Raw genomic sequence first — 21597 nt, forward strand, 5'->3', positions numbered from 1 at the left:
GGAGGTACAGGCCAACTCCTCTGATGCTTTGGGCTCACGCTGGAACCCAAAGCGCTCCAAGCCCCAAAATCCAGTTGCCTCTGCAGCGCAGCAGCAGCCAGTGCCAAGCAGCGTGTGGCCGTGGGGAGCTGGAGCAGAGGGAGGGGGCGCTCGGGCCGGGCTCGGCTCCGCTCGGGCCGGGCTCGGCTGGGCTCGGCTCCGTTCGGCTCATCTCGTTTCGGCTGGGCTCGGCTCCGTTCGGCTCATCTCGTTTCGGCTCGGCTTGACTCGGCTCCCCTCGGCTCTGCTCCGGCCGCAGCCCCGGCCCGGCCCCGCCTGAGGCAAGGGCGAGCGGCGGGCGCGGCGGGACCGGTGGCCTTGACAGGGGCTCCTCTTCTTCCGTGGAGCGGTGGGCTGCCCGGCGGTCCCCAGCGCCGGGGCTGCCGGGGGGCCTCGGAGGCCGGCAGCGGGGCTGAGGCGGCGGCATCTCCCCTCGCGGCAGGCCGGGGCGCCGGGTGCCGGCCTTCCCCCCCACAGGCCTGGCCAGCCCCGGCCACTCCCTGCCGCCCCCGGGGCTGCGGGGGCGGCAGGGGACTGCCTGCCGCTGGTGGCTGTCCGGCGGAGGCCGGCGGGCACCGCGGAGACGTGCGGCTGTGGAGAGAAAGGAGTTTCTGCCGGCTGTCCGTTCCCGCAGGGACCCGCAGCCGCCGGGGGTGTCCTTCCCTCGCAGCCTGGCGTCGGTGGCGGGCTGCGACACAGTCCTGCCCGGGCGTTCTTGGCAGCCCCCGGGGCAAGAGGCCTGTCAAGCTTCAGGGAGGTCGGCAGTGGCATTTCCAGAGCAGTAATGTCCCCTTGACTCTCCTGCTTCCTTCCCTAGGCTGGCATTCCAGGAGAAAGGAAGATGTCGTTGAAACCATTTACCTGTCGGTTGCCTGAGACAAGGTTTCTTCATGCAGGCAGGCTTGTGTACAAATTTAAAATCCGTTATGGCAATTTCAACAGGTAAGCATGTTAAAGCTACAACCTGCAGTTTGATGACTGCATGTAGCAGTGGGTTAATAGGAGACCCTAAATTCAGATTGTGAGGGCTGCTCTTTTCCTACCTTCTTTCACTGACCATGGAAGTGGTCACTTCCAAGTGGCTACTGTCCTTGCACAGGCTGAGCATCAGCCTGAGAGAGTAATGTGAGCTGTAAAAACCGCTGCTGTTTCACTGCCATGCAGTGGAAAAAGAGGCTGGTTTTACTGATGGTAGTTTTAAATTTTGTAAGTGTTTAACTGAGAAGCTCTAGAGCCTTTGTAGTGGTTTAACCCCAGCCGGCAGCTAAGCCCTGCACAGCTGCTTGCTCACTGCCCTGCAGGGGAATGAGGGAGAGAATCAGAAGGGTAAAAGTAAGAAAACTCATGGGTTGAAATAAAGATGGTTTAATAAGTAAAGCAAAAGCTGTGCACATGAGCAAAGCAAAATCAGGAATTCATTCACTGCTTCCCATTGTCAGGCAGGCATTTAATCTCCAGGAAAGTAGTGCTTCATCACACCTAACAGTTTCTTGGGAATGTGCTCCTTCCTTCTTCCCCCAGTTTTACTGCTGAGCATGACGTCCTATGGTCTGGAATATCCCTTGGGTCAGATGGGGTCAGCTGTCCCAGCCTTGTCCCACCCCCAAATTCTTGTGGATCCTCAGCCTACTCACTGGTGGGGCAGTGAGAGGAGCAGAAAAGGCCTTGATGCTGTGTAAGCACTGCTCACATCCCTGTGTTATCAACACTGTTTTCAGCAGAAACACAAAACAGCCCCATCTAAGCTACTGTGGGGAAAATTAACTCTCACATTAATTAACCAGCACAGCCATGGAGCTCTGTACTCAAAGTATGTACTTATTTCTTGGGCTGTCTGCTGTTAGCAATGTGCCTTTCGCTGGCCTGGCAATCTGGTGCTCAAGTGTGGATGTGGAAAGAGTCTTTGGGAACTCTCACTGGCTGTTGGCAGTAGTTGTTTGTTGTGCTCTTGGGATTTTTTCTCTCTCAAGGTTCCCTTTGCACTGCCACTCCTCTTTCAAATGTGTTTGTGACAAACCTGTCCTGTGGTTTTGAAACAATAGCATGCCTCTCCTGCAGGCAGAGGGGCTGAGCAGGACCTTTAGGGTAACTGCTGCTCTCCGTTTCTAGAAGGCACTGTAGCGGCAAGCCGGAGAAATGAGAGCGAAGGGAGAGTGTTTTAGTCTGTGGTACTGCTGGCATGCGAGGCAGAGAAAGGAAAGCGGCCTTTGCGTGTGCAGGGGACAATGAATAGGAAGGTTGTGGGAGGTAACAGCTGTGTGGTAAGCCTCAAATGGGAAGTTTGAGTTAGTAGCCAGCAAAGTAACTAAAGCACAGGGTACTGAGTAGTCTGGTCAGCTGGGGAAGATGTAAAACAAGTGAAGAGGCTGGTCCTTCAGAAGTTAAAAAGAGACTTTCCCTGAGGGTATTGCCCTGGAGGAATCTGATTGTGTCGGCTGGTCAGGCACAGAGATGATGGGCAAGTGCTTTTGCGAGTGGGCAAAATCTTGACCAGCTCACTCAAGGAGCTCTGGAGCCTTTAGTTTGAGAGGGGACTTAGAATCCTGGAGACTGCAATCTATAATAATTCCAGAAGTTTAAGCTGCTCTGAAAAAGGAGCTGGAACTGCTTGGGTTTAAGGGTGGTATTCCAAAGCAGGTGCTTATAGTTTGGGTCCTGCTGAAGGAGTGTTCTGTAGGGCCCAAACTTGGTCTGAAACTTATGAGTTGTTGCTGCCTCAGCCTCTGATAAGTATTAATAATGATAGTATTCATAAGCCAAAGCAGTGGCTCAGCATAATCTGGCTCCCTGTGTACATCCTTCAAGGCTGTGGTCATCATCAGACAGCAGTTCAAGGTTGATGCCCTCACAGGCTTTTGGAAAGTCATCTAAACTGTTGAGGTTAAGTCTCTTTTCAGGTGGTGGCACCCATGCAGAAACTAGGACTGAGATCCTTTTGAGCCAGGAAGTATCCCTGCATCAGAGAAAGAGAAAAGCATTGTGGCATCCCGAAAACCCTGTTTCCTTGCCAGTGAGGTTGCAGCAGGGCTAAAATGACTTAGGCAATGACTCAAGCCTCTGCCTAGAGAGTGGTTTTATGAGTGTGAGTGAATTTGCTTTTGCAATCAGATGTGCACAGGCATTGCCAGGGCCTGGATTTACTCTGGAAGTGACTGTTAGCTGCAGAAGAATTGAAGAGAATGTGCTATGAACACCATGCCAATGAGGCTGTCTCCAGACCTGAAGCTACGTTAAATCTCGTGCCAGATTTGTCTCCTTTTTCCTTTGGAGAAGTAGGCTGGGTCTTTGAAATTCTGCTGCATGTCTTCTGGTGTCACGTATTGTTCAGAAGGTGCTTGAAATATTGTTCTTGTCTGTGACTAAGGTCTTTTCCTCAGCGTAATCCCTTTAGAAGGCACTGCCAGTAGTGCGTGTATGTTTCTGAACAGCCTGCAGGTGTTTGATCTCCTGATGGTAGAGAGCGCACTGTATTTGTTTGAGTTTGGCAGTCTGTCATTGCCCCTTGCTTTCTTCCATTCTTTCTACCCTCTTCTCCTCATTGCCGCGGCAGCGTCCCTTCCTGAATCGTGCTTTTGTGTCCCTGCTGATCCATGAAGACTTCATGACCACAGCATAAGTCTTGGGTGGGTGATATCTGTCCTTCTGCTGTGGTGCACTGTGTAATTCCTTTCATTAACTTGTTCTGTATCAAGCAAGGAGAGAGCCTTTCTGAAGAGGAAGGAAAGTTCTCATCTCTGACTGAGTTCTGGCTGGGGCCCTTGAATGTGGAGGATATGAGAATGGCTGCCTGCCAAACCACATACCAGAGAATACTTGCATGCCATAATTCCTTACACTCCACCGTATTTCCTTATTTCCAAGTGACATTTGTGCGACACTTGTTTACTTTTTAATGGGTTCAGCTTTTCTTTGAGACCTTCTCTTTCCCTATGCATTTTATTGTTGGCCGGTACCTAGCAGCAAACAACTTTTGAGAATCTGGCTTACAAAAGATGTAGTTAGTAGTTGGGAACACAGTTTGATGCAGGCAGTACACAACTCCCAGCATCATAGGGCCTAGCTCCAATGCTGTGAAGGCCTGTTCTCTGCAGGTTTGCACCATGGAGGGGATTAAGAGACACATCCTGCTGGTTCCTTCTTTTAGTCCCTTGAGCACAATGGCATTGTGATAGGCTGGAAGGGAGAGGTGCTGGTTTGAGGGCACCTTGTCAGAAAACCCAATCCTAAAAGTTGCTGAGAATTGACTGAAAAGATCTGATCTCTCATCCATTGAATCCTCAGACACACAAAATACAAATGGGCAGAAAAGTGAAAAGAAACAGTCCTTGTGGAATAAGGGATGTTTTTTAAGAACAATAAATTGGGAATTCGTCTGCCTGCTAAGTATTTTCTCTGTGCAATGGGAATGATGTTTTGTTGTTTAAACTCTTACAAGGAATGTAGCTCCATTGCTTTTTGATCGGGGTGGGACTAACTCTCTCTGTTTGTTTCATAGCGCTCTGGATCTCGACACCACTGGAAGTGCTGTCAAGGAGTTAGAGGTAGGAGATGAAGCAGGTCCACGGGACCTTAGCTGAATGTTAGGTTGAGCAAATATTTTGTTCGTTATGGGACAGAGGACGTTTTGTCAAATGCAGGGTTTCAAGTGCAAGTAATGGGGAACTTCTCTGGACAGTACGAGGGTGAAAAAAATGACATAAATGAAAAATGTCATCAACAGACAGCATTAGCATAAGCGAGTAATGCTTTTTTCAGAAATATTTCAAAGAAGCTACTGACTGTTAAAATTAGACAAATGAAAACTCCTATTTGTTGAGCTAGTTGCACCCCGTCCCTTTCTGGTTCCTGTTCAGATTCATTCTGCAGTAGCAGTTTCCTGTGGTTTCACTCTCGGCCCCAGACCTGACCACTGCTTTGAACTTCTCAGGCTTGACTAGCTCTCAGACCCTCCTAGTTTTTCAGGAGCTGTGGCAGTACTGGTGAGCTAGCTTGACAGCAGCTAATCTCATGCTTAATTGCACATGCTTTCCTCATAGCTGTGGAGCTGGGAGAGCCAGTGGATGTTCTTTTAATGACGCCATTACTTTGTGATGAAGCTTGGTGACAACTGATGAATTCTGTTCTTGTCATCTTCTTCCTGAGACAGGAGAAAGACCCTGCCATTCCTGAGGAAATGAGACCAATATACTGCCTGCTTAAAAATGCTCCTGTTACTTAATTTTAAACAAATCTTCAGAGTACAGTAACAGTGTTGTAAATATCATTGAAGAAAATATGCTGATTTTAATTGATGTGGAAAATCATCGGTTAATTTTTGTTTCTTTTTCACTTTTGATAATATTGAAAGGTATTACTGGAAAAAGTTTCCCGTTTATAAAGCAGGAATATGTTGGGGCTGAACTACAGTTCATTTGTAACTGAATTGCGTCAATATTCAGAAAAAGGGGAATACGTTTATTTTTGCAACAGGTCAGTTGGTTTTTGCAACACACTATATGTGTTTTGCTGGCAAGAAGCAGGCTTCTTAAATGTAAAACTTCTTAAATTTAAAAGCACTACTCCAGTTTCCATAGTAATGCTTCTATGTTAGTTCAAGATTAAGACATTCATTCACTTCAGTTTCTGTGAATCTGTTAGGGCAGCGTGCTCTAAGGTGATGGGAAGGAGCAGGGGAAGGCAGGGGAGGAAGAAAAGCAAAATACCTAGAACCTGCTCTTCCATGATTCATGCAAACTGTAATGTTAATTTTTTTCCAAGCCTCAAAACTGTACTTGACAGTGGAATTGTGGCTATATTGTTAATATTATTCCTTCCTTTCTTGTTTTGGCCTCTCCAGGAAGCAATTCGAGTAATCCTTGGAAATCTTGATGATTTACGTCCGTTTTCTACAGACCACTTCACTATCTTTCCATGTATCCTTTCTTTCCTACTTGTAAAATAAAAGATTCAATGACTTGCACCTGTTGGGCATTGCTTAATTCGACATTCATGTCCAGTAGTGTGCAGATCTTTAGCTAGAGTACGAATCCTTTGACCTGTGCAGTTTTACGTTAGCTGAAGATCCTTCTCAGTTGTTGCCTTCAGAGAACTGATGGGAAAAGAGTGTTTTGCAGTGTTTTTGGATGAACACCCCTGCGTTCCAAATCTGATTTAGCCAGAGAAAATGAACATGTATATATAAAGTCCCAGGAAACCCACATAATGTGATTGCAAGCAAAGCTAGTGCGTTGTTTCAGAAGGTTAATAAAATGTAAAACGCTCCTTTCAGGCTCAGCAGCATTGGTCCACTAGTAGAGAAGACTGCAGTAGTTTTCTTGTAAGGTGTATTAGGATTAAATATTGTAGTTGCTTAGTGTGAAGGGTTAAGAAGCACCTACTCTCCTGAGGCTGTTGTTGAAGAGAAAAGTAAGTTAGTTGAAGGGAAGCCTTTTCAGTCCTAAGGTGTGTCAATTTTTTAATTGGATCCAGCCCTTTGGCATCACCTCCTGTGATTCCAAGTGCCCAGGAGTAATGAACACCCACATGTTTCCGCCTCCAAGGCATTCCCTTCCAGTCTTGGCAGACTGCATTATTGCCACCCCTCATACTAGCAGGTAAGAACGAGGTCGTCCTCTTTCTCTGTCAGAAGCTGGTATGTACGAGAGCAACTTATTCCTGTTACTGCCAGGAAGAGAAAGTAGCCCAGAGCATTGTCAGAAAGAAGGCACCCAAACAAACGAAGCCTCATTGTTCATTTGCTTCACTAAAGCACAGACAGTTTTGCCTGTGTGCTTGAGGACAGTTTGATTCACGAACTTGTATTTCTAGAACTTGGAAGTCCATTCACCTGCTCAGCCAGCACCGGGCCCTGATGAGAACTGCAAGCTCAGAGGCCTGGCGTGATGAGTTGTCCTGCAATCTGTGTGTCGGCCTCCTTGCTGCAGCATACCTCTTAGTTAATCACCAGCTGTGGGAGTCCTTGAAGCCAAACTCAAACGAGCAATTTCATCCCTTAAGGGAACTGATTGCATCAGTGTTTCATCTAGGCAAAACTTGGGCCTCATCTCCACTCTTCAGGATGTTAATTTCTGCTAGCAAATGGACTAAAAGTATTTGTGTTACCTGTTTCTTCCTGAGATCAGAGGCATGTAAAGAGACTGCTGTCTGGCGTCATCCATTCTTGCATGCATGTGCTCCTAGGTGTGCGAACTGCACCCACAGGAAGGAACATCTGTGATTGTGGCAGTTGTCATGTCAATTATCTGTTTTCCTCCCATTTTGAACTGTGAAGTGAATGTAATGATGCTACTCCTTATGAATCCTAGTCCTTTTCAGTTTTAAAAATAATTTTTAAAATAATTACTTTTTAGTTAGGAAAGCTGATGAGGTTTTATTCACAGGGTTGGAAGAGCCTGGCATGTTGTTTCTTGTGGGAAGATGCCAGGACTGAAGCCAGATACAGTTAAGGAAACACAATGCTATTAATACAAGCGACTGATGGGAGAGTATCACCTGGATGAGTGTTTCTTGTAACGTGTTACTAGTGTTTTTTCACAAAGTTCATACCAACAGATTGTAGTTGCTCTCTTATGCATACATGTTCAGTGTGGTATGACTTTTGAAACTTTACAAGAAGGCATTGTCAGGACTCCTGCTCCTTTGAAATGTTAGTGCTATGTTATTAAGTCTTATCGTTGTTCTCAGATTTGAGTAAATGGGAGAGAGTATCAAAGATGAGATTCAAACATGAGAACGTCCACCTTGTGCCTTATCCCTACATTTGCACTATGTATCTAGAACTCAACTCATTTCAGCAAAGCCTATCTTGTGGTAAGTCACTATGGCTATGTTTGGATAATGTCTGGAAACATCTATGACCTATGTCTTGCTTTTCCCTTTCCCTTCCTCTACTGTGTCTTTGAATTAGAGGGTGCAAAACTGCATGCGGTATGGCTGTACCATGGATTTGAAATGGAGCATAGTAATGTGTTCTCTTTTGTCCTATATTTCTTTTTGAAAATTTCTAGAATTTCTCTTTGCCTTTTCACCCACTGCTGACTCTTCAGCTAGTATTTTTATGAAGCAATGCCCAGTGGCTCCCAACCTTCATTCTTGAATGTCAGTAGCTAGGCTGGAGCCAGCACATATATATGGAACACATGTTTTTCTTCCTTATGTTTGACTACATTTGTTGACATTGAACTTCACACTCTTTGTTTCTATTTTCCTAAAGAAAGAATGCATTTGTTTTTCTAAATAATGATAGTAATAATGGTAATAATGTCTTTTATATAATTAGCAAATGTTGTCACCTCCCTAGTTTCTCATATTCCAGGTTTTCTATGAATTCCCTGAACAGCCTCAGGCCCCAGCTGAGACCTCTGTGGGACTCTGCGTTTAACCTCCTCTGTTGTGAAAACGGAGTGTTTTTTCTTACTATTTCCTGTTCTGATTATTTGTCCCTGGGAAAAGCTGCTGGTCTTTCTTGTGAGTGCTTAGTAGATATTCTGGTCTCCTTTATCAAATGGACAAGTAGTCCAAAGCAATTGTCCCCATCCCATTGGCTTGTGTTATTCATAGCCAGGAGTTCTTAAAGAGCTGTATTTGCAGTTCTTCAGTTTCAAGATATCATATGCAAGTCCAGCATTGTTTCTAAGTAGTTTATCTTGTTCTCAGGAAGTGAGGTGTAATGCAAAAATGTACTTTAAAGTTGGTTAAAGAAACTCCAGTCACCAAATATTCACCAGATTTTATAATACCTCTGTTACAGGTAAAGAAGTAAACAAGGGCACTGATGAGCTTGTAAGTTGTATGTGTGGTTGTGTTTTGTGTTTTGTTTTTTTTAAAAGTCATATTCCAAATAGTCTGAAGAAGCAGAATATATATCTAGGCAATGCTATAGTTCTCCTGTTTCTGGGTGTCAGTCAGGCAGTGTAAGGTGGGACTGAATTCTCCCCTAGAACCATCCAAGTTGAGGGAAACCTTCCTGTCAATTCCAGCAGACTTTGAATGAAGTCCTGCCTCAGGATGCAAGTGCCATGCTGGCTTCAATTAAACGTGTTTTCTGCAAGTCTGAGCTGAGCTGTCAAATGGTTTCTTCACCGTGAGAGTCTGTATGAGGTCAATATTGCTGAATAATTAAGTAGTTTCCTAAGTGCTGTATGTGTCCTAAACAACAAAGTCAAGCTTCTTTGGAAAGTTGTTGTTTAGTGAGAGCTCAGGGTGGGTTTGTTTTCTATACAGGTAAGTGTCTGAAGATGGAGTGAATTAGTGAAGGTGTCCTGTCCGAATTCCCCCAAAGAAAATCCCACTCTCTCTGCTAGCATTACGTTCCTGCTAATTACATTCCTAGGCCCTCCTCTAAAAACGGAACAAATAGGATGCCCTGGGAAGCAGCAGTTCTTGTTTAAAACTGTTGAGCATAATTTTCTGGATGGTCTCTCAGTGCTTACCTTCTGTTTAAATAAGGCAGCTAATCTTTTATTCCTGAATCTTTTTTTGTTATTTTTGTTGTATAAGCATGGACAATGTTGTGAAATATGGATGTATATTAAGTCTGACTTTTGTTCTAAAATAGAAAAGTCAAAATCAAATTTTATCAATACCAACTTCGCAATGTTTTGAAGGTCAAGAGAAGAAATGAAGTGTCAGAAAGTGCTGCAGTGGAAGAAACAGTGAAGAGGAGAAGAGTGGAAGTCGGAGCAGAGGCCTCGCACTCACAGTTGGATATGGACAGGTCAGTTGACTACAAAATAGTCTTCCAGGGCACATATCAATGTTTTTGATGTTTCTTGTACCTTTCTCATATTTCATTCCTGTGTAACCCTTTGGCCCATTTGTCTTCTTCCTTCTCTTCCGTAGGTGACAGAATCTAAGCAGCATTGTCCATGTTTGGAGAAAAGTTGTTCTGTGCTTTCAGGTTCCCATGCCATTAACTAGACCTCTAACTGTCTAACTCCTTTGTGTTAACGTTACCTGTAGAATCACAGCGGGATGAGAACTGGGCAGCTTGACAAAGCAGTGCACTGGCTTGCACACCTGAGGCAGGGATGACAAGGGAAGAACTGGGAACATTTTTCTAGCTGCCTCCCAGCTTGTTCCTCTGAGTCAGCTGATGACTGCTACCTCTTGGCTTGCGGCTGAGATCTCTATCTGTGGCTTTCACAGAATCATTGAGGTTTTCGGGACCTTTGATATCATCAAGTCCAACCCCTCCCGCTCAAGCAGGGTCACCCAGAGCAGGTTGCCCAGGACGTGTCCTCTCAGGTTTTGAGTGAACTCCAAGGGTGGAGATGCCACAAATTCTGCGGGCAGCTGGTTGCAGTGCTTGACCACAGTTGCAGTCAGAAAGTTTTTTCTTGTGTTCAGAGTCAATTCCATGTTTTGTAATTTGTGTCCTTTGCCTCTTGTCCTGCCAGAAGGCACTGCTGAGGAGAGCCTGGCTCCCTCTTCTTCGTTGCCTCCCATCAGGTGTACATTGATAAGAGCCCCCTGAGCCTTCTCCGGGCTGAACAGTCCCAGCTCTCCCAGCCTCTCCACATATGAAGAGTGTTCCAGTCTCTTCATCATCTTTGTGGCCTTTTGCTGGGCTCACCCCAATGAGTCCCAGTCTTGTCCTGGGGAGCCCAGTCTGGACAGAGTACACAGACTGGCCTCAGCAGCCCTGAGCAGAGGGGAAGGATCACCTCCCTCGAGCTGCTGGCAAAACTCTTCCTAACGCAGCTCAGGGTGTTGCTGGCCGCCTTCAGCACAAGGGTGCAATGCTGACTCATGATGACTAACTTCAAGTTTAGTTCTTGGTTACCTTTCAGAGGCAGGCCCATTATTAGTTACAGTCTAGCAGGCTTCTTTCTTTCATGGAGTGTAGCTTTTAAAAACAGAAGATTCATGTCTACTTAATATTCACAAGTATGTGGCTGAGAGTCCCAGATCCAGCGTTGTGGTTGGAAGTGTTTATGCTCACCTTTCCCCTTCCATGGCGACGTACAGACCATGTCAAATCATCTCCCTTGTTGCCTTATATTCTACCCAATTCCCAAATGTATTTCAGGCAGAGATTACAATGAGAGAAGTCTGAAGCCAGTTCTTTTCCTGCTCATACAAATGTAGTCCTTTCATTCCCCACGCCGCCCTCTCCATCAGTTTCTAGTCACAATAAAACTGCTGGACATGAGTGAAGAATGAAACCAGGATCCAGAATGCTTTCCAATCTCTTTTAGCCAAGGCGTGATTTGTAGATTCATAAGATACAAGGCCAGAAAGGGCTATTTCATGATCCAGTCTGGCAGTTCTCTCTTAGTCCTGTGTCTTGCCCCAGCAGTTACGCTATTCCAGAAAAGATTAAAACAGTTAATAATTCTAAATTGTATTCTTGATTTCAAAATTAAACTGGTCAGGCATCAACTTCAAGCCTTCTGTCATTTTTCCCCAATTACTCTGTTAGACTGAAGAGCTGAGCATTCAGTCTGAGCATTCCCCCACCCTGGGAAGGAGTTTGCCTACTGTAGTCAGACCACCTCTTGATCTTTTGTTTCTTTTTGGACAAGCTCTTTAGCTTGTAAGTCCTCATGGGGCATTTGGATTGGGGTTTTCTTGGGGTGCTATTGAGTGTTGGGCTGTCAGAATCTCTAGGTGATGCTGAGCACTATTTTGTGTGTGAAGCCAGGACACTTTTTCCCCACATGCATCACTTTGTACCTCTCTGCCTTTTTATTGCTCCACGACTGAGTCTTGTAAGATCTTTCTATGGTTCTTTGCTACCTGCCCTTCTCTTTGTGTCAGTAATCTTGTAGGATTTGCAAGCTTTCTCACCTCACTGCTTATCCCCCTTTCCCTGTCACGTCACACTGGTTTTCTCTTTAACTGCTTGTTTGGCTTACTAGAAAAGCAGAAAGCCTAATACTGGAATGAGTGCCTATTTTCATTTTTTAAATGAGACTTTGAAACATGAGTACAAATACAGATTAAGGGTATCTATCTTGTTGGCTAGAGGTACTGAAACCTTAATTTCTAATGAAGTACTTGAGTAGCCATTTACAAGATTGCTTCCTTTTTGTGACTTTTTGTAAACTCAGTTCTTACCTGTTTGACTTATTTTTAGAACTGAAGCCGACTGTGTTCGCCATACGAGTAAAGCAGAGCATGGATTTGAAATGGTAAGCTACAGAATAGTCAGGAAGAGACAACAGTATCTGTTTAGTCCTAGATTCTTAAAGTGGCAAGCATAAAAATGCCTTCAGGTAACTTTTTTTCCTTTTTCACCTGCATCACCTGCATGGAGACATTTGTGATTCCTGCTCATCAAACTCAGCCACGGGATGAGTTTTACCAGGAGCCAACACAGGCTTTTCTGACTGTGAAGCTACAAACTCTAGGGGTGAGCTTAGCTTCTTGGAGCTGAACCTGAAGGATGCCCTGCCTTGTCTTCAAGCCTCCAGTCCTCTTTTACCTCAGATGCCCCTTTGTGCAGAACTCCATGAAGGGTCAACAGTGGGTGCTGACACCTGGACACTGGCTTTGCTGCGAGTACTTGCCACTCCCCACCAGTGTCCTCTCTCTGTGTAGGTGGCCTTGCAAGCATCTCCCTCTTCTTGAAACAGTGTCATGCCTTTTCTCACTATGTCATCAGAAGGCAGATTTACGACAGGATTGTTCCAGAGGGATTGGGAGGTGCTTTCTAAACCCACTGTTCTCCAGAGACCTTGTCAGGAGGGTGAGATTCTTTCTTTTTTAGCCCACAGGCTAAACGGCTGCTTTGACAGAGCTACTGTTAGGCACACCCTTTAGTTAAGAGGGTCTTCCCTCACCCCCCTCTTCTCTTCCTCCTGGCTGTTGCCCATCCTCTTAAATGTCCCAGTGCATTTTGTCCATTTTCTGGATCCTGAGAGCCATTCTGCATTTAGTTCAAATCCCTGCCACACTATTGCCTTCCGGGCCGCCTTCCTTCTCCAGCTTTTCAGAGAGAGTCTTTTCTGAGGAGGCAAGCTCATTTCTTGTGGGGTTGTCCAGAAAGGAAGTTGCCCAGTGGTATAAAAGGAACAGCTTCTTTTCCCACTGTTCCTTGGGAGGTGAACAGTTGCATCAGATGCCCAGATTTCTGTGTGTTTCTGCAGGATGACATGCTGCCCCCATTTTGGAAACCTTTTGGACCTCTCCACAACTGGTTGAGCTTTATGGAAATGTTGTCTGTGGGCTTGCTGCCTGGTGGCCACGTCATACTGCCTGCTTGCTCCTATAGAACTGGTTTCAAAGGGCCAATCTCAGTGTAATTGCTCTGCAGGGATCCCCTGCATATACAGTGGCCTGCTATTTCAGTTGCTGCTAGTTGCATGGTTACCTTCAGCCTGCACAGGTAAACTCTTGTACTGAAACAGCCCTCACCTTGTTGTAAGCCCAAAACTTTCTTTCAAGAAGAGGGGTTTTTGACAGGTTTGTTAGATTTTCAAGATAGGAAGGAGACTGCCTGGTAACTCCTCAGGAGCATTCAGTACAGAACTTCTCTAAAACAAGCAGGCTGATTTGTTTCCAAAACCTGTATCCCTTTTTTTTCCCATCACCTTACCTTTGCAGGATTAGTGACAGGTCTCTCTACACGTCCCTTCTGGCTTCTTTCCTCAGGTGCTCCAAACACTCTGTTGGTGGGGTAAGGTCATCCTCTGAAATATGCTTTTTTTATTCCCCACTTTGCTATAATCAGTCCCCAGAATGCCTCCACACCTTGTACAGTGGCTGAATTTCCCAAACATTAGGGTCCTTGGAAGCTGGAGCTCCAGGTTAGCATGTTGGACCCTGAGAAATGATGTGGTAGGTGGCAGTCATCACCATAACCTCCTACTGTGTTAACTGATGGGGGAGGACATGTCCTGAGCTCTTTCCAGGTAAACTGGAACTATGACGAATGAATCATCAACTTAGCAAATACCAGTTCAGGTGAGAAGAACCTTCTCCAGAAGAGGTGCTTGTGCCACCATGACTCATACCTGCAATTTTCACTAGTCAGGGCACTGTACACTGAGAGGGAGCTCCAGACACAAACTGGCATCTTTATGAATACCAGACCAGACGTTCAGGAGCACCACATGAAATCCTGGGCAGATGACCTCTCCCTTATGTGCTTTTTTAGGAGGTAAGAGCCAGGTGCTTCTGTGACATGCTTTCCATTTGGTTTGATTTCCATTTTTTTCTTTTGGTATTCAGGATGAGAAGAAAGATCAGGCTTAGGAAAAAACATATCAGTAGCTCCTGTACTTTCTCAGGATTCTTCTGATCATTCCTCCAGGGCTCTTGTTCAGTTTATCAGCAGTGCATGATTTTGGATCCAAATCCAGCTGGTGTTTTAGAGTGCATCTTGAAAAGGGAACAGTCTTGTTAAAACATGGAGGAAATCTGTCTGCTTAGTACACGTAGGACTGACTTTACAGCATCAGCACTCGATTCAAAAGGAGGACCATGGAAGTGCTGCAGTCAGACAGCTGTTAAATAGATTGCATTTTCAGCTCTCCTCCAAACGCCTTCCAGGCCTGCAATTTTGACAGTAGGCTGTCTGGTCAGGATGATTGGAGTCGAGCCTATGCATCTTTCCGCCTACCAAGAACACCAGTAGAAGTACAAGGAAGAAAGAGAACTGAGAGACGCTCAGCCTGTCACTGCAGATAATTTTTGTAACTTAGTTAATGCTCTGAGACTAAACTGCAAAGATCTCTGGCCATCTGAAGTTTGGAATTTCACATGAACCTGAGCTTAGTGCAAGAGAAGCACCATCGGGGAGTGGATCTATTCTTCTCTGATCTTATATCTGTGACAAAGTTGTTTTACTGTCTCCTAAAGAAGCTTACATGGTGATTTTGTTGTTTGTGGTCCTTTGTATTGCTCATAGCCTTGCTAATAGGTATTTCTGGCTCACCTCTTGCTTCTGGCACTTTTCACTTTTGTCCCTCCCCTGTTACTCTGCTTCCTATGACTGTGTCTTAGCAGGGCTGATGTCTAGGGACTGGTATTTTCCAGCAGCTGTTATTTCTCACAGCACCTCTGTTGATGTTTTTTAAAATCTCTGTGCCATAGCTGCTGTTACTCTTTCACTATCTACTATATTAAAGTCTACACAATGAATTACTGCTTTATGTTAGGCCTGGGAATGTCCTGAGGAGGGAGGGGTAGAAAGATACTGGTGAAGAAAGCCCTCATAGTAGCAGGAAAGAAAATAAAATCACAGAACAAGAGAGTAGACCTTGCCTTTTAGTTCTTCAAGCAAGCAAGCAAGCAAAGAAACAAAAATCTTGTAGAACAGAATTTTACATTGTGTGACAGTTCTTGGGTTCCTTTTCCTTTCAGAATTCCTCCAAAGAAAATGAGCGTGAGTTTAGTCCAGCATCCCTTACTGTGGGCAGTAAGCAAATGAGTTTGTGTAAGTAAGGAATTCCTGGTTTGCTTCATTCAAATTAGTCATATGAAATCAAAAGCTGCAAGGATGACATTGGTATTAGTTTTCCTTTAAAAATGGTGTTTGGTATTTTCCAGCACATGAGACTAGGAATAAGAACCGCCGTAGAGTGGTAGGTCAGCAATGATTTTGGCTATAAGCAATTCCCACCCATAGAGCCAGGCTATGTAGCTCTTTCAGAGCTGGGCTGCAGGAGGGGAGGCTTCCTCCAAACCAGTCTGCATTGTGATTGCTTCGAAAGCTCCCAGGCGTCACGTCAGTCAACAGTCTTGGACCCACCTCTCAGTTTCAGGGTCTGCTGTTGGGTCTGCAGGGTGTGTGGAGAGAGAAAGCTTATATTTTTGTTCTTGCTGCTGTTTCTTACAGGGGGACGTGTGGGATCTAACCTTGAACAAAGAACAGGAACTGGTCAGGCTGAGGGTGCAGTGCAGCTACTGCAGCAAATGGACCAAATGATAAACAAAGGAAACATGGAGTCAGGAGGAAGAGGTCTCTCCAGGTTCTGGAGAAGGTACTAATACTGCAGCTATGAGCAGTCCTGCCTGTGTCAAAGCCTGTGCCTGATTCTGGCAGTTCAGATGATTCTGCATTCTCTTGAAGAATGGGTACCTCTTTTCTGTGGTTAAATCAAAGTCTGCCAAGGCAAAGGTGCATTCAGGGATGTCCTTTTGTCTTGCGGTAAGGTGCAACATTCCCAGGAAATGTTCCTCTTCTGAGCTGTTTTGGGGGAAAAAAAGGAGGGTTACTGACCTCAGTCACAGCCCTCATAGGATGTGGCTTTTATCAGCTGAGGAGTACCATCTCCAGCCCAATTTTTAAAGGACTTAAAGCTACCCCTTCTCGCAGGGCCTTCCTGGGAGGGACCTTCAGTCAAGGTAAGTATGGCCTTTATTTGGCTGCTTAGCAACTGTGGCCTTTCTAACTTTGACTCCCAAAGACACCATTTTAAACCAACATGAAAGTAACCATGCCAACAGTTGCTGGGCATTGCTGACTAAACGAGTGCTCTAAAGCTGTTGAAACTGTATGCTGCAAGAGTGGTCTGTTCACTGCACAGCACGTGTTGAACATAGGCAGTAACTGTTTCTTTGATGGGTTGGTTTTGGAAGCAATGAAACTCCTTGTTAATCATAATGTGTGCTAGTCTCCTTAACTATTGAGATTAGACCGTTATGGCACAGGTTGTTCTTTGTTTCCTCTACTTTTTCAGTCTTCCTCTATTATTTTGTGCTGGGCTTGTGTCTTTCTGGTGGACAGAAATTACCTTGTTGTTACAATTCTCAGAGAAGTACTTTAAGTATAATGTAGGTTTTGTTGTTGTTGTTTCCTCAGCATAATCTTCTCGCCACTACAGCATCTCTTTGGTGGGAAGAACTGACCTGGAATTACTAATGGTTGTGGAAAGGTAAACTTGTAGCATGAATGTCGAGTTGTATTGTTTCTTTTGTAATTCAGCTTTTCACATTGCTTGTCTCCACTATTAATGCTTTAAATGAAATTCTACTTTGTTTACATTTTCAAATTAATGTACTGAAGATGTCAGGTTAGAATGTCTTTTTCTTCACAACCTAGAGTTTTTGGAAAAAGAGCAACAAGCTTTAAGATTTTGATTCTTGAGTGTCATAAATTGGGAATTTTACATTTAAAAATCATTATATGAGACTAATAAAACAAGCATTAGCTTGGAACTGTGTGGGGTTTTAATCAGTCTTACCCTATCAGAAAACACTCCTTCCCTCCAAGCAGAGGTTTCTAGTATTGGATAGACTCCTGCACTATGCTTCACAGCATTAAAAACGTCAAAATTGGTGAAAATATTTTGGATTAGATTTTTATCACTCCCCTACAAGTTGTGTAGTTATTTATGCCTTCAACAGGTAGTGGGAGGAGGCTGGGAGTTAAGATTTCAGACATGCCTAGGGCATGCTCAGGCAGCCTTTTGCCATCACGCTAGTGCATTTACAGTAAACCATCATTCTTCAGCCATCTCCTGAGCTGAGGCACTGTCAGTACATACATGCACAATGCTAGTCTAACACATAACACTGTGTTACTGGTTGTTACTTTAGCAGTAGCGGCGCATGGCCATCTGACTGCATCTCAGGGGTAACATATCTGGCAGAATGAGGTGATGCTCTAAGTGAGTCAGATAATGCAACACAGGATCTGTTTGGCTTGTTCCCACCCTGGTGCACAGATTATCCACCCTACATACTGCTGTATTCATTCCCAGACTCCCATCAGCAGCAAAAGAATGTTTTCCCTCCAAGAAGAAATGGAGTTGAGAAACTAGTTCCATTTATGCCATTCTCCTTAGTCCTGTTGCACAAACTGTGGTAAAGGTTGAGCGCACCAGGGTTCAGTCCCTTCTGCTGGGGGGCTGTACAATGAGATGGACAGCGGTGAGGATCAGGGAACGGATAAAGAGTTGACCAGATGGATAACAAGCCATAAGTAAGGGAAGATATCCATAAGTTGATCTTTAGCACTGGTTCTGTCAAGAGAAGGATGTGCCACTTCCCTAATCATAGATGCAGCTGCATAAGAAAGGGCCTTTGCCCAGCAAGAGCTGGGCTGGCTGAGGCTACAACATACACACAAAGACATTTTGATGTCTCAATCTGGAAAATGCCATTATAGAATTATGGGCAATATTTGCAAGATGTGTATCCATTTTGGAAAATCATTTTAGGTGATAAAGAAAATGGTTTAATGAAATCTAAACAAAAATGGGTTTTATTTTAACTGGGATAGGCATTCTTTTAACTTTGAGAAAGCACCTTGTTCTTTAAGCAAGTGGCTGCCTTCTAGAAGGAAAGGGGAAGGTACTTAAAAAAGAACAAGCAGAAACAAGCAAGCCAGCCTATTTCTCGAGGGGACTCTTCCTTCTCTTCCCCTTGGCATCCCATAAACGCTGGAAAAAGCCACACGTGTCCAGTGGTACCTGGGCTCATGGCACCGATGCCGTATTGTTGGCACTGGTGACTATGGACCTTGATGCTCCTAGCTGCTGAAGTCAGTGTGATCAGGGCGGAGAGCTCATTGGTGAGGGAAGTTGGAACTGGAAAAGGCTTTTCCGTTTTCCCTCTTCCTGCAGGATGTTTTTGGGCTACTTACCCACTCCCCAAAAGGGGAGATCTCCTCTGCCCTGGCACCGCTTGTCCTGCTGCTGGCTTTGCTTTATTAGCGATTTACTTTCTTGGAGATAAGTTTGTGTAATAAATACTATATAGGCACCCGGTGCTCCTCTGATTGATTGTTGCTGTTACCAATTGTTGACAATTAGTTGTACTAGCTTGAGAGAGCGAGCTAGCTAGCTAGATACACAGCCCCCCCCCAACACACACACAGACACTTGCTTTTTGAACCCCGGGCACACTTGCTAGCGGAGACCTTGCGGCACTGGTGGCAATGTGTGGCGGAGCCGTTCAGGGGAGGAAGCCCCCATTGCCCTGTGTCGCAAGGGAGGGAGGTGAGGGACCCCCTTTTGTCTGCCGCCTCACCCTCCCCGCCCCCACCCCGCCGACCGAGGAGGACAGCAGGAGGGCGCTGGGTTTCTTCTGCCTGGGGAAGGAAGGGGCGGCCAGGGGGATGCGATGCAGTCCCCCAGCGCCTGGAGGGTGGGCGGCCACCCCGCCCCGGGGCAGCTCCCCAGGGCTTTGTGCGTGACGCCGCTGTCAGTCAGTCATCCGCTGTGAGGGCAGCGCTGTCAGTCAGTCCCGGTGCCCCGGGGCGGACCAAAGGGGGTCCTCCCGTGCCCCCACCACAGAGGGGTCGCCGCAAGGACAAAGCCGGCCCCAGCCCAGCCCCGGAGCTCTCCCGATGCCCTTCCCGGGCACCAGCGCAGCCTGCCCGGACAAGGGCGACCCGAGGACGGACGGAGTGGCGGGTGGCTCCCGGCGGAGAGAGCTTCCTCCAGAGGAGAACCCTCATCTCCAGGAGCTTCCTTGGAGGACCCTGGGGCCGCTGCCCGGCTGTCACTGCAACTGGCAGTCGGTCGTCGAGGCGAGCTGCTCCGGCGCCGGCCCGGCCCGCAGCGGAGCCGCAGGTCTCAGCGCCCGGAGCTCTCCTGCGGCGGGGACACGCCGGAGATTCCCGCCAGGAGCCGGCAGTTCTCGCCAGAGCCGCCGCGAGGCCCGGGCGTTGGCGGGGCAATGGGCAGCGGCGGGAGGTTTGAAGGCGCTGTAACGGAGAGGAGCGCTCCGTCGCCGAGGGGAGCTGCTCCGGAACCGGCCCGGCCCCACCCCTTTCCAAAGCGGCCTGAGGAGAGCCGTGGCCAGAGTGGGCAAAAAAGAGCCGGGGTGGCGGTTGGCGGGGAAGGGCGGCGTCCCCCTGCCCGCTCCAGAGGAGAGTTCGGCCGGTGGCCATCACCCGCTCAGAAGGCCCTTAGCGACGGTATCCCCCCCGCAGAAAGCCACATCCTCTGTGCTCTCCAGAAGGGATGTGGCGATCCAGAGAGAGCTCCCAGAAAGCACGCAGCCGCCCCGGCCTCAGGTGGCAGGGCGTGCCAGAGCGTGGCCCTGAGAAGGGACGGCAGGAGCGGGAACAGCCCTGTGAGGTGGGACTGAGCGGACAATCTGCTCAGCCCGCTGGCAGAGCCCCAGGAAGGCGAAGGCGCACCAGGGACTCTGAGAGAGGCTGCTGGAACCATGCTCTGCCCTCCCTGAGACAGAAACAGCCCCAGAAAACACCCAGGAGCCAGGGGACCCTATATCCTCCTGCTGCCAGGCTGAAGGCAGCAGTGGAAAGGAAAGGAGTGAATGGAGGCAAGCCCAGGTTGGGGGCAGCAGGCGAACCCCCTCCTCGCCCACCACGCCTTCCCAGGTGCCTCTTTACAACAGGTATGAGGCTCAGGAGGTGGAAGGCCAGTCAAGGGAGGACGTGGAGGATGGGCCAGCTATGCCAGAGGTGTTGCCAAGGTCAGAAAGGCCTACCCCCGTATCACAACCACCTCCACAAGGAAGCAAAGATGGGTTAGGGTTGTGGGCGACTCCCTTCTGAGGGGAACAGAGGGTCCGAGATGCTGGACAGAGCCTCCTGTTAGGGAAGCCTGCTGCCTCCCTAAGGCCTGGGTTCAGGGCAGCACTGGGAAACTTCCTAGCCTGAGATGGCCCTCGGGCTATTGCCCACTTATTGCTCTCCCGCCTGAGTGGTGATGAAGCTGCAATGCATAGTCCAAGGGCGATCAAAAGAGACTTCAGGGCCTTGGGACGGTTGGGAAGGGAATCTGGAACACGGGTTATTTTTCCCTCTCTCCTTCCAGTTGGAGGCAGCGACACTGGAAGAAAGAGACAAACACAGTCTATTAATACATGGTTTGTGGCTGGTGTCACTGCCAGAGTTTGGGGTTTTTCAATAATGGGATGGCTGGCACGGCTCCAGGACTGCTGATGTCAGATGGGATTTGCCTTTCTCAAAGGGGGAAGGGGGTCTTGCCTCATGAGCTAGCTGGGCTCATTGGCAGAGCTTTAATCTACACTCGAAGGGGGAGGCAAATAGTATCAGGCTTGCCCATGACAAGCCGTGGGATAACACGCCAAGGTTAGAGGGACAGGATGCTAGCGAGGGCCCTCAGCCTGTTGCTCAAAAAGACGTGCAGGGTACACTGGAACACACTTGTGAAGTCTTACAGAGATGAGCCAGGGGCTCCTGAGCTGATACGAGCCAAGAAGGAAACAACAGTGAAATCATAGAATCATAGAATGGTTTGGGTTGGAAGGGAACTTTAAAGGTCATCTCTCCAACCCCCCCTGCAACGAGCAGGAACGATCAGGTTGCTCAGAGCCCCGTCCAACCTGACCTTGAACATTTCCAGGGATGAGGAATCTACTACCTCTCTGGGCAGCCTGTGCCAGTGTTTCATCACCCTCATTGTAAAATGTGTCTTCCTTATATCTAGTCTAAATCTACCTTCTTTTAGTGTAAAACCATTCCCTCTTGTCCTATCGCTACAGGCACTGCTGAAAAGTCTGTCCCATCTTTCATATAAGTCCTCTTTAATGTACTGAAAGGCTGCAGTAAGGTCTCTCTGGAGCCTTCTCTTCTCCAGGCTAAAGAACCCCAACTCTCAGCCTTTCCTCATAGGAGAGGTGCTCCTCTCTCTGATCATTTTTGTGGCCCTCCTCTGGACCCGCTCCACC

The 21597-nt window shown here is 47.1% G+C and overlaps 1 protein-coding gene across 1 annotated transcript; it reads left to right on the plus strand.

Annotated features, from left to right (window-relative positions):
* The first annotated feature begins 252 nt into the window (after positions 1-252).
* Positions 253-16941, plus strand: MAJIN (membrane anchored junction protein). The gene is made up of 10 exons (XM_049805577.1): positions 253-981; positions 4535-4580; positions 5876-5951; positions 7723-7848; positions 8789-8820; positions 9645-9754; positions 12119-12173; positions 15349-15421; positions 15824-15968; positions 16790-16941. The coding sequence occupies exons 1-10, from the start codon at positions 881-883 to the stop codon at positions 16833-16835; spliced, it is 810 nt and encodes a 269-aa protein (XP_049661534.1). The 5' UTR covers positions 253-880; the 3' UTR covers positions 16836-16941.
* The last annotated feature ends 4656 nt before the right edge of the window (positions 16942-21597 follow it).

The sequence above is a fragment of the Accipiter gentilis genome, chromosome 7 (assembly GCF_929443795.1).
Source record: "Accipiter gentilis chromosome 7, bAccGen1.1, whole genome shotgun sequence".
Lineage (NCBI taxonomy): Eukaryota > Metazoa > Chordata > Aves > Accipitriformes > Accipitridae > Astur > Astur gentilis.

Coding starts and splice junctions, on each gene's coding strand:
- MAJIN (XM_049805577.1), top strand. CDS start 881: ATGTCGTTGAAACCATTTACCTGTCGGTTGCCTGAGACAAGGTTTCTT. Junction 4,581..5,875: donor GTGCTGTCAAGGAGTTAGAG/GTAGGAGATGAA, acceptor TGGCCTCTCCAG/GAAGCAATTCGAGTAATCCT. Junction 8,821..9,644: donor ACAAGGGCACTGATGAGCTT/GTAAGTTGTATG, acceptor AATGTTTTGAAG/GTCAAGAGAAGAAATGAAGT.